The sequence below is a fragment of the Oculina patagonica genome, chromosome 10 (assembly GCF_052425735.1).
Source record: "Oculina patagonica isolate OP01 chromosome 10, crgOcupat, whole genome shotgun sequence".
In the NCBI taxonomy this organism is placed as follows: Eukaryota; Metazoa; Cnidaria; class Anthozoa; order Scleractinia; family Oculinidae; genus Oculina; species Oculina patagonica.
The window spans coordinates 7,302,122-7,319,116 of record NC_135767.1 but is presented as its reverse complement, the minus strand read 5'-3'; the positions used below and the strand labels follow the sequence as shown (position 1 = coordinate 7,319,116).

General features: G+C 39.1%; 1 protein-coding gene across 1 annotated transcript; it reads right to left on the bottom strand.

Annotated features, from left to right (window-relative positions):
* Positions 1-2,859: 2,859 nt before the first annotated feature.
* LOC144628304 (uncharacterized) lies at positions 2,860-16,500 on the bottom strand. The gene is made up of 15 exons (XM_078486388.1): positions 16,399-16,500; positions 16,248-16,277; positions 15,744-15,798; positions 14,658-14,787; positions 13,589-13,708; positions 10,101-10,162; positions 9,291-9,433; positions 8,478-8,556; positions 7,874-7,969; positions 6,973-7,000; positions 6,283-6,726; positions 5,555-5,726; positions 4,686-4,789; positions 4,085-4,177; positions 2,860-3,496 (listed from the first exon to the last, which is right to left on the bottom strand). The coding sequence occupies exons 1-15, from the start codon at positions 16,439-16,441 to the stop codon at positions 3,311-3,313; spliced, it is 1,785 nt and encodes a 594-aa protein (XP_078342514.1). The 5' UTR covers positions 16,442-16,500; the 3' UTR covers positions 2,860-3,310.
* Positions 16,501-16,995: the final 495 nt, after the last annotated feature.

Below are 16,995 nucleotides of genomic sequence, written 5' to 3'. Positions count from 1 at the left end.
ATTATAATGTACATGATAATTATGTTGCCACGCGTCACTACCCACAAACCTTAGTCTCCCACGTCACGCAGTCGCTTGTAGGTAGGGGCGATCGCGTTTCACTCCTCCCCACAAGAGTGAAACGCGATCGCTCCTAAGCCCCCCCCCTTCCCGGGCCTAAGGCTACCATAACCGGAGATCATTTCTTGCCCAGAGCCCGCGTCTCCTTACTAGCGGATAAGTTCGGCTGCGGCGTAGCCGTAATATACTTTAACTGAGATTGGAAACGCAAAGGGGTTGGGGGCGGTGTCTGACATTTGCAGAATGCAGAATCATAGGCGTACGGGCCGGGGGGGCAGGGGGGGGCTGCAGCCCCCCCAAATTTTGGGCAACTCAGATTTTTTGGGCAGCAAGAGAAATTTGGGCAAAGCCAGTTTCTTAAAGAAGGCTTTTTTCGAAGCGATATATATTTTCTATTTTAACCTGAAGTCGGCGTGTTAAAGCCAGTTAAATTCACATGAGACAGTGGTTGCTTAGCACCTGATGAGTTTCTGGTTAATAGTGAAGGGGATCATTTGTTGATATACATATTTGTAATTTTTTTTACTGTTGGGCACTGTACTGCAAATATCTGTCACAGTTAAACACCTGATAAAGAAAGCTTCTCCGCGTTGCTAAATTTTACGAAATCGACGGCGAGATTCTGGAAGCCGAGCAGAAAATGAGCGCGAGTTTTCGTTGTGTGCGCGGATTAGGCTACATGACTGTTTCAGAAATATTAATGCTGGAGACAATGCAAGAGAATGATCTACTTAATAAGTATTCACAGTTTCCCTACGTGGTTCATATCCGTAAGTGATACCTGCTACATCGTGTTCTGCAGAACGATCATTCAGTGCGTTGCGCAGATTGAAAACTTACCTCCGGAGCACCTGATGGGGCGACAACGTGTCAGTAAGGCCAAGTAAAAAAAACAAAACAAAGTTTTCTCGTTCCCGCCCGCTTCATTTTTTGGGGCCGCCTCTCTTTTTTCATTATTTGTTTTTGGAAAAGTTAGAACGAACAAAAACCAACAATGTTTACTTTCTCTTTGTACGGAGTAAGACATGGCTTCTGTCTGCGTTTTAATACAAACTAAGGCCCAAAACTTTAAATCCTTGTTACGCTAGGCCAGTACTCGATAGGTCAATTACTTTGGGGGATTTATTTTGGAAATTCGCATCTGGCCTGGAGAATTTGACGATGGAAGAAAAAAAAATCGATATTCGAACAAGACAGGTATGGAATGTAACAAAATATAAATAAATAATTAAAAAATAACAAAAAAAGCGCCAGCCCGCTATCTTTTTTTATAGAAATCCGGACGAGAAACATTTAGACTATTTAATTTAGCGATTTTCCGAAAAATAGCGATATCGTACAAACCAGATTTAAATCAACATATGTATCTAAGATGGAAATAAATGTTCAATAAACGAACAAACTCACTTGAAATTGAACGAAAAATTTCCATTGCCAGAAAAAAAAAACAATGTTACCAGCATCATTTTTTAAAGAATTTTTCAAGTCGACCATATTTAATTTTGTTTTCTTTCAGGATGGGAGGGGGGACTTAAATTAACGCGAATTAAATTTGACCGAGACAAATTTTAGCGAGTATTAAATTTAGCGATTTTCGCCCAAGTCCCTAAAATTAGTAGCCGCTAACAATACAGTAATAACCTTAGAAACAAAAGAAGAGTAAGTCGATTTTATTAGATCTTTTCCCTCTATTTGGACTATTTTGAATTTTTTGTTAGGATCGTTATATTCTCATGCAAACGTTATTTCGCGATGTCATATGTTGACGGCTCCTTTAGGAGCTTGGGCTACCTGTGAGAGAACTGTGGTTGGTGTCTCGCAAAGTCTACTTTTTCACGTAGTATTTAGACTGTCCACAGCCCTCTATTTTTTCGTGTTTTTTCGATCGATGAGCGCGCGGTGAGAACGGCAAGAGAACTGGACGCCAGCGCTTTGTTTGCTTTTTTGCGTTGAAAAATCGAGAGGCTGTGGACAGTCTACGTAGTATTAGCGTTGTTTTGTTTGTCATGCCTCTCTTCTCCTTAGAGGCTCCTTCAGTGGGTGGATGGGGGGGGGGGGGGGGGCACGAAAAATGAAAAATTGGGGGAGCGCGGGGAACGTGTTCCCCGCGCGCTTTCGTTTCGATTCTCTCCAGGCTCCGCGCGCTTACTTTTTACCTCTCCCCATTTTCCAGCCCGTGTGAATGCAAAATGCTCGGGGAAAAGAACACAAGGAAAGGGGGAATGGCCGAACTTTTATTCGTAAATGTCTCCCCTCAAGGCAACCCTGGGACAATCTCGTCCGAATGATGGCCAAGTAACTCGGGGTTATTAAGTCCATACAGTCGGCACACTTCAGCGCACAATGTCAGTCAAAGATCCCGCTTTTGTGAGGGACTACCTAGACTTTCAAAAGAGTCGACTTGTGGCAAGTCTAGGGACTTCCTCATTACATGAAATTTTTCGGGAATTTTGCGATTCAAAAATTATCGCGAACAATAAGTGTCACGAACATAACATGACGCGAAAATTAAGTGACTCGCATTGTCAATAATCAAGAAAGAACGAGTTTAGTACCACTGAAGGAAGGATTTTATTTTCAATATAAATGGATGTTGTGGTCAACTAATTTATCCTTTGATAAAGTCGTTTTATTTAATTCAAGGACATGTTGAATAATGTTGCCAAGGAACTGTAAATTGTGTCTAACTCAAAAACGCGAAATTAAAGTGATTCAAAATACAAACGTTTCGCCAAATTGCGAAATTTTAATGTCACGAAATATGCGCACCTCAAATTCGCGAAATTAACGTGTCGCGAAAATTTCATGTAATAAGGTAGTTCGTACAAATCAATCTTCCGTCGACATTCGTGACCGCTTGGCCAGAGCTTTACAAAAGTTACTAACATTTATTATGTAACACAAATTTAACTTCTATTTAAAAAGTGATATATACAATATAAACATAAACAACAAGAATTGAACATCCAACACGACAAAAACGTCCATTTCTCTGAAACGTTTCTTCAAGTTTTCAACTTGTCCTTTCTGCGCTTTGTCTCATTTACAGCCATAATTTGGACGTTACGTCACGTCACGCAACTGCCGCTCTTCCACTCTTCGAGAAGGAACGTTGCGTGACGTATTGCGTGACAATCTAATAAGCCCAGCGAATGAGACTTGCTTGTAGTCAGCTAGCCTCCGATGACTTTTACTCTTCCGTGCTGTACATGCTTTCCTGAAGACTCGGAGATAAATTCCTTAATGAAAATTATCTTGGCTTTTTTCGCTTGTACACTCTTTTCAACTGTTTTAAGTGAGGTTTAGTCTGAGCTAGTCGACGCTTGAGTGACGTCTGTTGTTCCACAAGTTGAGCAAAATGACCTTGCTCAGCTAACATGGTGAGAAAAGTTCTAATAAAAGGATCGTAGTCGTGAGTCCGTCGGCTGTGATCCACCTGTCGAGAAAACAAAAAACATAATTAAAAAAAAAAAAACAATAAAAAAAGAAAAGAAATCCTGTTGAAAAGCGTTCATGAGTGATAAGTTCCACCCCACGAAGTCATTTTTCCAATATACAAAACCACTTTTTATTTGAAGGAAACTTTAAAATCATATTTTTCTAAGGTAGATAAACACCAAAGAAGCAACAATGAACCGAAAATAAACAAGCACGGACTGAGAATTTGTGACTGAAGAGTTAGAGGAATAATGGAATAAGAATAACGAAAATTTTTGCAATGGAATAATGGAATAATGGCCTGGTATTCGGGAATAACGGAATAATAGAAGCATAGAATGATAGATTTTTTTTTATTGACTGGAATCAGGAGGGGAATAATGGAAATTTGAGTAGGAATAATGGAACAATAGGCACTACATTACCTCCGAGACTGAGAAAGGTTAAGACAGATTATGGAAGATAAACTTAAAAAATGACAACTTTTTTTATGATTCGCTCTGCGCGAGGAAGCTACTTTATGAATGAATGTTGAAGTAAAACATATCTTTTTTAATTTTTTTAGATGTGGTGAAATTGTACTCACATAATATTTCCTTCGTTTCTCTTTCTCTTCTCTCAAGGAATTCTCACAAGCCTGAATTTGACGCTCAACATGATGAAGTTGAGTCACTAGGGCCTGCAACAACAGAATCAAAACAACAAAAAGATGATTGTTTTCAACTGAATGTAAAATACTCCAAAAATTCGCCAGTACCCATTTATACACCTGGGTGGAGAGAGGCTCTATGAGAGTAAAGTGTCTTGCCCAAGAACACAACGCAGTCACCCCAGCCAGGGCTCGAACCCGGACCGCTCGATCCTGAGTCCAGCGCACTAACCATTAGGCTACCACGTCTCCCATATAACAAGGTTCTAACAAAAAAAAAAAAAAACAAAAGTCCCACCGATGCCTTGAGTAACGCCAGCAAAGCGACAAAGCGTGACTTGATGGAGCGAGCGGGTCACGCTTTGTCACTAAAAAAAATCGTTCCTGGGGTTTCTCTGGTTTCGTACGTAAAACCTGGGACGAGAGCGGACGAGAGAACGCCATTTTCTGCGAGTGACGTCACAACTCACGATAGAGCCCAGACTCCCCTGAACCAAAAGCCCCTATTTAGCACAAGTTAAACTTGAAGAAGTCTTACCTGACTTTCAGGAGAAATCTTTGCTAACTCGCTTAATGGAATAGAAAAGCCATAACTATGGTTGACATCTTGGCTTGCAGACTTTGAAGTTCCCTGTGAAGAGACTAAGGCGGCAAAATGATTTAGTTTAGAAATGCAGCTGGGGGAGAGGGGGGGTGGGTGTTAATATTGTGCAACTGAGGCGATAATTTATGCGTTAGACCTAAACTAATTTTTGCCCGCGTGTATTGGTCTAAAGATGTCACGCAGCACAGTACCACATTTTAAAGCAAACTTTAACAACAACAGTCAAGGGATCATAAAGGGGCTCTAACAAACGCTGGGACGTTTAAAACTCGACCATGTGGACATAGCGTTAACTTGGTGCCTCCATTCAATCGAGAAGATGCAGAGTTCTCCAGCTAAAACTATCCTTTAAACGATATCCCCCAGTTCTCCAAATTTCGTTTCAATAAAGAACTAAATGTTAAACAGAGCAGCAATATATTTGATTGAAAACGAATGTTTTGGTGGAAGAGAGTGGCAGAGAGGTGGAGGGGGGTCGATTTTGGTCAATTAGATCTTACAAGCAATACAGAGATACATGTACCAAATACAGGCAATATAAATGTGTTATCAATCAAGTTCCTACGGTAACATACGAGACTGAGTTTTTCCAGTCGATTTATGGCCCAAGTGCGAATAGTACGGGACATATATTAACAGAACAAAATGAAGATCCGTCTCTTACAGTTCAGATAAGATATTTATTCTATCTCTGACTCGGAAGAAAAGAAAGCATCTCAAGTCAAGCGTGTTGGAAGCAGCCATAAAATTCACCAATCACAGCACGCGTATTATCGGAGAGACACCATATTTAGACGCGTTACCTTTGTGTTTTGAGCGACTTCCTTTTCCATTATCAGCATGTTCCACGTCACTAGATGAGTCGTCTGCGCCTGCTCTTCCATCGTGACTGCTGGCCACTGTCTCGGAGTCAGAAAATGAGAATGTCTCGACATAATCTGCCTGGTCCTCTGACGGGGCTGTTTCAGTGGTTTCCTGCGATGCAACAATACAATTACAACATAGAGACGTTATTCGATGACTTTCATAAAGCTAAATCGTATGGTACAACCCTGAAGTGTGCGACCTACTGTCAAATCTCTCTTAAGGTCATTCTACCGTCTCGAAAACGCGTATGGTGACCTATCAATTTTTTCCTGTTGTTTTTTCCCTCTTTTTGTGAATTAAATGTAGACAAATTCTACAAAAGAAACAAATCGTCGAAATGTGAATTCAGCAAGCAATCGTGACTATAATTATAATGTTGCTCCTAAACGAGCACGGGTAACCCTCATTTTTATTTCAAAAATTTAGGTTCTTATAAGATAAACGAACCCTTGGCAAAGTTTGACAAAAATCTCACTGCAGGTTCTATTTCAGTGGAATTACCTTAAAGGACACTTCTACAACACGGACATCCTTCCGTTTTTTAGTCATTTTACTGTAACTAAACTCCCTACAAAAGGACACCTCTCCACGATGGACAAAATACACTTAGGAAGTGTATTTATGTGTGAAGCATCGTCAATATCACCAATGACCAATTACTTACCCCAGTTGCCGATGCTCCTGAATCTGAGTGAAGGCTACCTGTCGGTGACACAGGTGGCTCGGGTTCTGGTGCAGCAACAGGATTTTTATTAAGCTCCGTCTTGGAAGCACCATTTGATGTGGAACTGTTGTTAGTCGCAGCGGTTAGGTTCTTTGGTTCCTCAACTTGTTTGCTGACAATTGAAGATGACTCAGATTTTTCCTTATTTGTTTCGAGTTGTCTTGCAGTCTGAGACTCCTTCGATGTTTTACTAGGTTCAGTTTCTATGGTAACATTGGATGTGATACCCCCTGACGTTGTCAAGGCAACTGTAGGCGAGACTGTCACAGTACTAGCTGTAGTAGCAGTGCACTCTACTTTGCCTTGTGTTGTGTTGCTTGTTGAACTAGAGTTCGATTCAGTTGTCACTGTTGATGTGGAGTCTTTGTTTGTAATAGGGTCAAACTGTAACATTATAAAACAAAGTTTCAATTGAAGAAAAGCTATTTCACTCCCAGAATAATAGCAAAAGTACTTCATATATATTAAGCTTATATTAAACTTACATGCCATAGTGGTATAAAGAGATACTAGAAATACTATATTTCAAGAAACGTTTTATTTGTAATATTATCAAGAACTTAATGTTTTTCTTAATGTAGAAGCAGCAAATTTGTGTAGAAATAAATTACATGCATGTGAACTTATTACCTTTTTTAATGATTCCAATATGGTTTCTCTACGAAAATAAAAAGCAAAATGTTAAACATGTGTTTCTGCTGCTTGATTAATAAAGATGGAAGAACTGGTTATCCATACACGTTATTTGATGGTCTTACAGACAACTTATGAGTTTTTCAGTATTTTTCTGAGCCCAAATGTGTACCATCTGTCAAACCATGGAATTAAGGATTTTTTTTCTGAACAACTGTACATTTTTCTTCCTATTTAGCACCAAAATGGGACAGTCACGCTATATTGTGTAATACAGATATGTGATACTACAGTGTAATACCCTTTCTAACATTATCTATTTGAGGTGTTCTCTTAACCGCATAATAATATTATGGCCTTTGGATAATTAATGTTGATTAGTGAAGTGATTGATAACTATAGTAAATGGTTCTAAACAACATCATTCTTAAGGTCGGTTTACACACGGTGATTTTGATGAGATTTTTACTGCACTTTCCACTGCAACTTTTGTTGCATTCAAGCTTATAATGAAACTAGCAGCGTTTTTGTCTGAACTTTTTTGGAACATGTCACGGCATCAAAATTGCCACTAGTTTACATTTTGCGATTTTTATTGCCAGCTGGAGCGAGACAAAAGTTTTACTGGAAAGCATGACAAAAATCACATCAAAAATTGCCTGACATGCAGTATGTGGCAGACATGGTGACCTAATGTTAGTGCGATATGCTTCAGATCAGGAAACCTGGGTTCAAGCCATGGCCAGGTTCACTGTGTTGTGTTCATGGATAAGACACTTTACTCTCGCAGTGTATCTGATTCTGTAGTTAAGAAATAGGTTACAGTCTTTCCTAGTGAAAATTAAGTTTATGTTAAATGGAACAGAGCCTTGGTTTGAATGTAGTACAGCATACATACTTCTCTGCACTCAAACGTTTTAGTTTTTCCTCACAGATTGTCATTCCATCAGCTACAACAGCCATCAGGTTGTATCTGATATCATGGTACGGCTCACTGTTTAAAAGAAAAAGGAATCATTATAATTACTGGACAATCATTATAGGACATGTCACGAATAAAAAAATTTAGCAAGTACTTGTTTGTAATAAACCCACACCAAAAAACTCTAATTCTCACACACTGAATGCATTTGTCTGCCATGCTCATTTGAGAAGCTCAGCTGACACGAAAACCAATTTATTTTAATAATATATTTTAAGCTGCATTGACCAGGGCCAAAAACGATTTTACTTGAAATGCTGCAGTGCTTAGTATTACTAATTAGTTTTTAATGCTTTTGAACAACACATAAAAACTCTTTTTTAAACCCAAAAACAATGGCAACAACAATCAAAACTCAGTTTTGAATGTCATCGTATCTTTGCCTTTTAGGGTCAAGTACCTACACATGGGTGTATGCCTAGTCAGAGTTCTAAGTACCATTCTAAAGAACAAGTGTTTCGAATAAGCACTGTTGTTGGCTCACAGTGCTTATTTTCAAAAATCATTTTAATCCACTTACCCTCCAGTAGCTATTCCCAGTCTTTCAGTTATTACTCTGCGGAATTTTTCCGTCCATTCTTCATTCTCTCCCCAAGGGCCTAACAGAAATGCTTTTTGTTAGAAGAATGTTGAAAACACTTGGAGCATTACAAGTTATTAAACTAATTTAATATTATTTACAACAGGATTCAGAACAAGTAATCAACACATTATTGGCTGCAATCTGTAATCTATTTGCATCGCTCTCCCTCAAGCTAGGCAAATTTAGAATGGGGGTCAGCTGTCACTTTCTGTGGGAGGCACGGTGGCCTAATGGTTAGTGCCCCTGACTCTGGATCAAGCAGTCGGAGTTTGAGCCCTGGCGGGGGCACTGTGTTGTGTACTTAAGCTAGACACTACTCTCATAGTGCCTCTCCCAACCCAGGTGTACATGTATAAATGGGTACGGTTGAATTTACTGGGGTAACCCTGTGATGGACTAGGAGTAAATGTTACAGAAACTGGGATAAGCTCCGGCCTGATGAGCCACTTGGCTCGACAGCAGCCTTTACCTTTACCAGCTGTCACTTTCAGGAGAGAAAGAAATGAGCAGCAATGGGAAGGGAGGGCAGGAAAACTAAAACTGATAGTTGACAGTGAGAAAAGCCAAGGGAGCTGAAACATTAATTAAGGATGTTAAATAAAATGCGGCGTTAGGCCAAAACGCCAGCCTGGCACAAAAGGAGAATGAAATTCATAACCCTTATGTATGCTTTGAGGGAGACCACTGACAAAAATAAGAAATATATATCTATATACATGCACATTTTATAAAAACTAAATATGTCAATACCATGATCAATTGGGTATGGCTTAAGTCCATCCAGCTCAAAAAGTCGGCCATTGATGGGCACATAACTGACAAAATGAAATGCTTCCATTGCGCGACCAGTGGACACTGCATTGGTTTTCTCTGGTAGAAGTTTGGGTTCTGGTCTGTGTTGAAAAAGAAACAAATTTTAAAGACATTTTAAAATTTTCTATCATTTGAACCCTTGATAATGGCGTCATAAGGTGGCCAAAACGTCGGGACGTTATGTCGTTTGTTTTTACTTGTTTATCAGATTTCTAGTGAACATTAATTGAAAGCATTTTTTGTGACTCTTTCTGAATGGGATGCTAGCTTGTTTATTGAAGGTTACCTCATCATTTTGGTCAAGTTATCGGCCAGGAATGGGAACTTAATTATTATTTTACAGTATGTGTCACCAAAAAATTGAAAACAACAATACAATTTGTACTTGCTCAAAAGGATTGAGACTTGCCTGCATGGGTGAGCGCTAATTTCTGCCCTGAATAAGTTATCCAAACTTTGCTATTTACCCCTTCACGCCCCTCGATTAAATTTTTCTACATGGAACCCACAAGGGATGAGTAAAGAAATGAGGCCTAAAAATAACTGAAGGTCAGCTGAGCAAATACAGTCAAAAAGAGTCGCTGATGAATTACGAACACTTATTTTTTTTAAACCAGGAGCAACAGAGGTGAAAGAAAACTGAAGACATGCCCTGAACTGCTCAACAAAGAAGCAGGAATAATAAACAAAGTTTTAGCACATGAAGTCTGAGCGAGGTGTTACAGCTGAGAATCATTGTTGTCTTACCTAGCAAACTTATTGTGTGCCATGGCCAATTCTGGTAGATTGCCAATCACATATCCCTTGTTCTGAAATATAAAATTAAATATGATAACATATTATAATAAGTAAATAGAAGTAAGGTCAATTATTTTCAATCAAGATCAGAACATAGTCATGTTTCAGCAGGTGGGAGTCCAGGAGTCCTATGGACGGCCACTTTTCAGAGAAAATTAATATGAATAACTGTATACAGAGGTTTACTTGGCAAATTTGGAAATTTTTAGACACCTTTGCACTCATAACTGCAAAAAAAACACCTTGCATGCTCCTCAGGCCCACCTATGGGGACAAAGTCATGCCTTGTAAAAATTTTGGACTCCCAACATTTAAATCCTGGCTAAAAGCCTGTGTTTCAGTCACAATTTGTGCAATGCTCCACCTTATGTGCATGTATACCATGTTTCTGATCAGACTTAACATGTTTTGATCTAGCGTGAATGCAGCCTAGCATTTAGTAATCACTAACAAACTGCATGTGCAGGTGGTCACAAAGTGCGAGGCAGCGGGAAGTGTGGTCCACACCGGTTAGCCTTAGAAATAGAACTTCGGTTAGCCTAACACACCATACAAGTACATGTAAGACAGAATAATCCAGCACAAGGTCAATATGTTGGCCTCAGAAAACGTGAGTTCCAAAGGAACTCACCACACAAGTAAGACAGAATAATCTAGCACAAGGGTAATATGCTGACCTCAGATAACATGAGCTCCATAAGGAACTCACCACCCAAGTAAGACAGAATAATCCAGCACAAGGTCAATATGCTGACCTCAGAAAACATGAGTTCCATAAGGAACTCACCACCAAAGCAGGGTTGGAAACTAAAATTTTGGAGCACTCGCCATCCGGGCGAGTGACCTTCAAATTGCACTCGCCCAGATCAATTTTCACTCGCCCAGTCTTCTTCCATTAAAAAAGAAAAATTTAGGCCCCCCTCCCCCTACGAATAATAAAATATACAACTTTAATTTTTAATCACGTTTTGATACTCACTGTGCCACTTTGGTGGTTGATCGCAAAACAGACTGCAATCTATTTCTTCAATGAAAAATTGCCAAATATAGACCTTACTCCACAATAAAACACGAGCACACTTACTTCAAAAGTTGAAACGCAGTTTTATTTGATACGTATTCCCAAATTCTTGTTGTTTGCAAGTGAAATTGTACAGGAAAAGAGGCGAGAAATGGCCATCTTGCTCACAGGCTTCCCAAGCCAAAAATTCGTCTCTTTGATGTGTTTTTGAGAGCCCTTCGGGCGGCCGACTCTACATACGTGGTGTATGCGACAGCTTGTGTATATAGAGAAATGTATGGGAAAATCACGGGTTCTCTAAAATCGGGTAAATAAATATATATTTTGAAATAAAGTTTACCTACCTCAAATGTGTCGCTTACTTGTGTCTTGTGCCGAATTTGGAGCCATTCCGACGCCATTTAGCGAAGTTATTCGAAGTCGTTGTCTCCCGAATAACTTCGCTAAATGGCGTCGGAATGGCTCCAAATTCGGCACAAGACACAAGTAAGCGACACATTTGAGGTAGGTAAACTTTATTTTAAAATATATATTTATTTACCCGATTTTAGAGAACCCGTGATTTTCCCATACATTTCTCTATATACACAAGCTGTCGCATACACCACGTATGTAGAGTCGGCCGCCCGAAGGGCTCTCAAAAACACATCAAAGAGACGAATTTTTAGCTTGGGAAGCCTGTGTCTTGCTGCGTTTCGCGGCTCGATGGATGAGCCAGTGAATTTTTGACCAGTGGTATTACTTTGTCAGTACAAGTACGTCCGTCATGTAACATGCCCCATGGACAGTGTAGATTATTTTAAAGTAGGAAGTAAAAGTTTCGCTTATTCTAAAAAATATATTCTGGATATGACAATTGTACTCGCCAAACCGGGCGAGTGATCCACGATTTGTACTCGCCCGACAGTTTTCACACTCGCCTGGGCGAGCGGGCGAGCGCTAATTTCCAACCCTGCAAAGTAAGACAGAATTATCCAGCACGAGGGCAATATGCTGACCTCAGATAACATAAGGAACTCACCAACCATGTAAGACAGAATAATCCAGTACAAGGGCAATATACTGCTCTCAGATCAGACTCACGTCTGATGAGTTCCATAAGGAACTCACCACCCAATGAAGGAATGATAGTCCAGCACGAGGTCAATATGCTTCACTCAGATAATGTGAGTTCCATAAGGAACTCACCACCCAAGTAAGTAAGACAGAATAATCCAGCATGAGGTCAATATGCTGCCCTGAGATAACGTGAGTTCCATACGCAACTCACCACCCAAGTAAGTCAGAAAATCCAGCACGAGGTCAATAAACTGCCCTCAGATAACATAAGTTCCATAAGGAACTCACCATCCAAGTAAGTAAGACAGAATAATCCAGCATGAGGTCAATATGCTGCCCTGAGATAACGTGAGTTCCATACGCAACTCACCACCCAAGTAAGTCAGAAAATCCAGCACGAGGTCAATAATTTGCCCTCAGATAACATGAGTTCCATAAGGAACTCACCAGCCAAGTAAGACAGAATAATCCAGCACGAGGTCAATATGTTGCCCAACGATAACATACCGGTAAGTTCCATATGCAACTCACCACCCAAGTTAGTCAGAAAAATCCAGCACAAGGTCAATATGCTGCCCTCAGATAACATGAGTTCATAAGGAACTCACCACACAAGTAACACAGAAAAATCTATTATGAGGTCAATAAACTGCTCTCAGATATCTAGTAAAATGACTAAAATGACTAAATGGTGACCAAATTTTTGGAATTGGCTACCGCTTTGATATATTTAGGAGCCAATGGCTACTGAAAAAAAGGGAAATTTTACGCCCATTAGTAAAATGTTCAGACTAAGCATTACAAGTTGCTCCATAAGATTTAGCCAAGCCTAAAAGCGTAGCTCTCCAGTAATTTTTTTTGCCCTTTATTTAAATGTCTGAATTCACTGACCATAGACATAAAAAAATAGGTCTTGAGCCCACGATCCAATATAAAACCATTTTCCGGTCAGCCGTCAACTTTATAAAAACATGTTACCTTGATGAGTTATACACCTGAGCCCGTGATATGAGCAAGTGATACTGGTCAGCGGTCACCTTGTATTGACAGCTGTCAATTGACCATGACGTGGATGCCCAATATAAAAGAGGTTCTAAAGGGTTAATCTATTTCTGAAGTGGGCAACGCACGTACGCACATACGTACGGACGGACATACGTGCCCGCGAGCCATGCTGTGAGCCGCGATGACCATCAAAACTCAAGTTCATAGTTTTCCTATTTCTGTGTATTTTTTATGGGTATGGGGCTCTGCTCTGCGGCCCTTCAGGCAGCTGTGGAGCTCCGCTATAAATAATAAAATATTAAGAAATACATGTGTGAAGATTGTGGTATACATTGTAGCTACTTGTACCTACCTCTGGGTCAAACTTGCTTGAAAACTCCTTTAGTCTGCTCAGTGTTTCACCCAAGTGAATATGAGTGCAGTTTAGAAGAACACTCAGCAGTGAGTGAGTAGCACATGAGTTTGGAATTACCTTTGGATAAATGATACAACAAATTATTATCATTCAAGCTGGTTTGTGAGCAATATTTTATTGTACTGGATAATTTCCATGATTGTTCACAATAGCCATCTTTGTTCAATGAAGGGACAAATACAGTGGAACCTTGATATAACTAAGGGTCTGGCAAAATATGTTCACTAAAAGGGGGTTTCTTTATAACAAGGTTCTTAAATTGCATATATTTTACTATTGCTGGGGTGTAGCCTATCCTTCACTATACCGAGGACTTCGTTATTAAGAGGTCTGTTAAATATCGAGGTTCCACTGTAAATTAACTCAAAATCATTTAATAAATACCTTCAAGGAGATTTTTTAAATGCGTATTATTTCAACTTGCTTGTAAACAGTGTTGTACAGGGTAGGTAAAAATTTATTTCTGAGTTTGAGAGTAGGTGCTTTTGGAAAAAAATGACTTGTGTAGACTTGTGTAGTTCACTTGTCAAAATTCAGAGTAACCTTCCAATATATATTTAAGGCAAAAATGTTCTATAGTTATTGTAAAGCTTGGCAAATATGATTTTAGCCCATATACTTGACTATTACTGTAGGACAGGCTTGTATGGAAAACAATCATAGTAGACCCCTTTTAACTATTTCACATACAAAATGTATAAAGACAGTGTTCAAGAAGCAGGAAGAAAATAGTAAGCCTAGCATTATTTGACAGAAACTGTTTCTTTAAAAGTACCATTGATATTTTCTCATTATTTCAGCAGGGCCATCAATTTAAAATTCAGCCTTGTAGGCCTGGCATTGATTTGTGCCTGCTCCCATATTTAATCGACAAAATATGGAAGATTGCACAGTGGAAACTTGTCTCAATATATTATATTTTTTCTGTTAACTAGATTATACATTGTAAATTCATTAATGTACTACTGTATTATAATTTATAATTGATTATTATAAAATTTAATACCTGCTGGGCAAAGAATATATCACGAATAATTTCCTCATCCTCAACAAACATCTCCTCTAAAGGTTGTATTTTACGTCGTGACCTCCTCTCTTCAATCCATTTAAAAAGGAATATGAACCCATAAACAGGCCTGTGATTAAAAAACAATTTAATTTAGTATAACAGTATTAATAGTTGCTTTGTGATCACTAAAAAGTATTATTGGTTTCAGTAAAATCTTATTGGTCTTCATAACCAAATATGTGTATCACAATCTAGCACTGTTGTTTTAAAAGCTACATGGTATTACTGCTAATAAAATGGGTAAGCACAAAAGCAAACTACATGTAAGGCAATTTGATTTACTTGCAACTACATGCATGTGTCATGAGGGCATGCATTTCTGTGTGGGTAAGTGCATGCTAGGGCAAAATTGCCTTCGATGGTTGAGTCTCATAAACCTCATATTGCTTGTTACATGTTAACACGCTTTTGACTTTAACATTCATGAAATGTAAACTTTTGTTGGAGGTTAAGCTGTCTTTTCATGTAATATATCAAACACAAGAGACAGTGTTTCATCGGGTTATCCAAACACAGAGAAGAGAGTTGAAAATGTGATGCGCAGCAGAGTATTTTTCAGTGGAGTATTTTTGACAAGATTTGAAGTGTTTGGATAGCCAATGAAACACTATCTCGAGTGTTTGATATATCTTCTCTATTGAAACAAAAACTATGGAGTAATTGGAGAAATAAAATCGTAGATATCTACATGTATGCTAATTAAGACTTGGTATCCAAACCTTCACGGTTATGATTTTCTTTGTTTTGATTTGATGAATTATAAATGAGTTTGAGAAAGACATGTAAACAATTATTCAAAAAAGACAATATTGCCAACGAATAAAAAAAAGAAAATTGGTGTTAAAGAAATTCTACATTCATAACACACATTGAAAAAGCACACACAAATTTTCTTTGCATGTGAAATTCATGTAAAAATGTGTGCATATTGTTCATTAATCTCTGCACCCACTGTACGCACTATAGACTTTGTTTATCTACAAATTATATGGGTTATCTTTTGAATCTGGGCACGGTACATACCCTCGGAATGGCTTTGATAAATCATAGATTTCCTCCACTTGGGCGCCCTTCACACCTGCAATAAATGAGAAGCGGCCGTCAAGCGGCCTACCCTGGGTGCCAGAGGTTTTTTTTTGCGTCGACAAAGAGCGACGAAGCCGCGATCGTTGATAGAGTGGCGAAGCCACGATCGAACGAGCGAAAAAAAAATCGCCGCTCGCCACGATCGCGGCTTTGCCGCTCTAAAATATTGTGTTTCCTGCAAAAAAAAAAAAAAACCCTCTGGCACCCAAGGAACAAGCGGCCATGCTTCAAGTTGATCTTACTTCACAACATGTACACGAGCCTTCAATCCAAGGCCTGTTTTCTGTTCTTCATGTACAGATAATACGCAATTTAAAAATTAAGATAATCTCCAGGTCATTTTAGCAGCCATATCGACAGATTTTCTGTCCAAGCCAAACATCAAAAGAACCTCGAGGTCCAATCTAAACAATGAGCTTTTAAGGTAATCTTTTTACTCACCGAACTCCTCGATCAACAAACTGAAAAGCCCTAAAAACACAAGAAATCATCGGTTTAAGTTGAAAAACTTTACAGCATTGTGACTGCCGCTAAAAGCGACGTCTGCAGATATAAGGAGACACTTAAAAACAACAAAGAAAAGCAAAAAAACCTGGATCGCTTTCAAGCTCCAACCATCCACTGTTTGCCGCCATACTTGAAACGTCATAACAATCCAGTCAGCGGATTGTCATATTTGCAGTTGCTATTTCGTGTACGATGTATTCGATTGTTTCCCCTCTGGGGGTACGGGGGTGTCTGGTAAAAGCCGACGCGACAAAGCCACGTCCACGTCAACTATCCAAAAATAGCAAGGACTGTTAAACAACTTTGTCAACTTTGAAAATAGGATGAAATAAAACGTAAGTGAATTTGACTTTTTTTTTACTATCGAACTGCAGTTGCCCATGCGCGAAACTGAAAAGAGAACGCCTGCTCGCAGGGAAAACGAATCTTTGATCAGTATGTAAAAACGCCAACAAGTCTTGAGTAACGCAACTTATAACTGTCGGTGATAAATTTTGAAGCTTCGAAGCCAGTTTGCACTGAGTTTGGATGTGAACTCACGAAACAGAAACACTGACTTCTAAAATTTTTGGTGTTTCGGTGACATTTGCGTTCATTTTAGCTTTGTTTAAATAGCGGACAACATATTATTGATCATTTATATTCTGTTTGGTAAATATCAGTCATACTAAGTAGATTATTG

What these genes read in the sequence shown, in the direction of transcription:
- LOC144628304 (XM_078486388.1), bottom strand. Translation starts at nt 16,441, where the DNA reads ATGGCGGCAAACAGTGGATGGTTGGAGCTTGAAAGCGATCCAG. An exon ending in TATTGGAATCATTAAAAAAG is followed by an intron (nt 6,727 to 6,972) that starts GTAATAAGTTCA and finishes ATAATGTTACAG; the next exon opens with TTTGACCCTATTACAAACAA. An exon ending in CAGGAGCATCGGCAACTGGG is followed by an intron (nt 5,727 to 6,282) that starts GTAAGTAATTGG and finishes GTTGCATCGCAG; the next exon opens with GAAACCACTGAAACAGCCCC.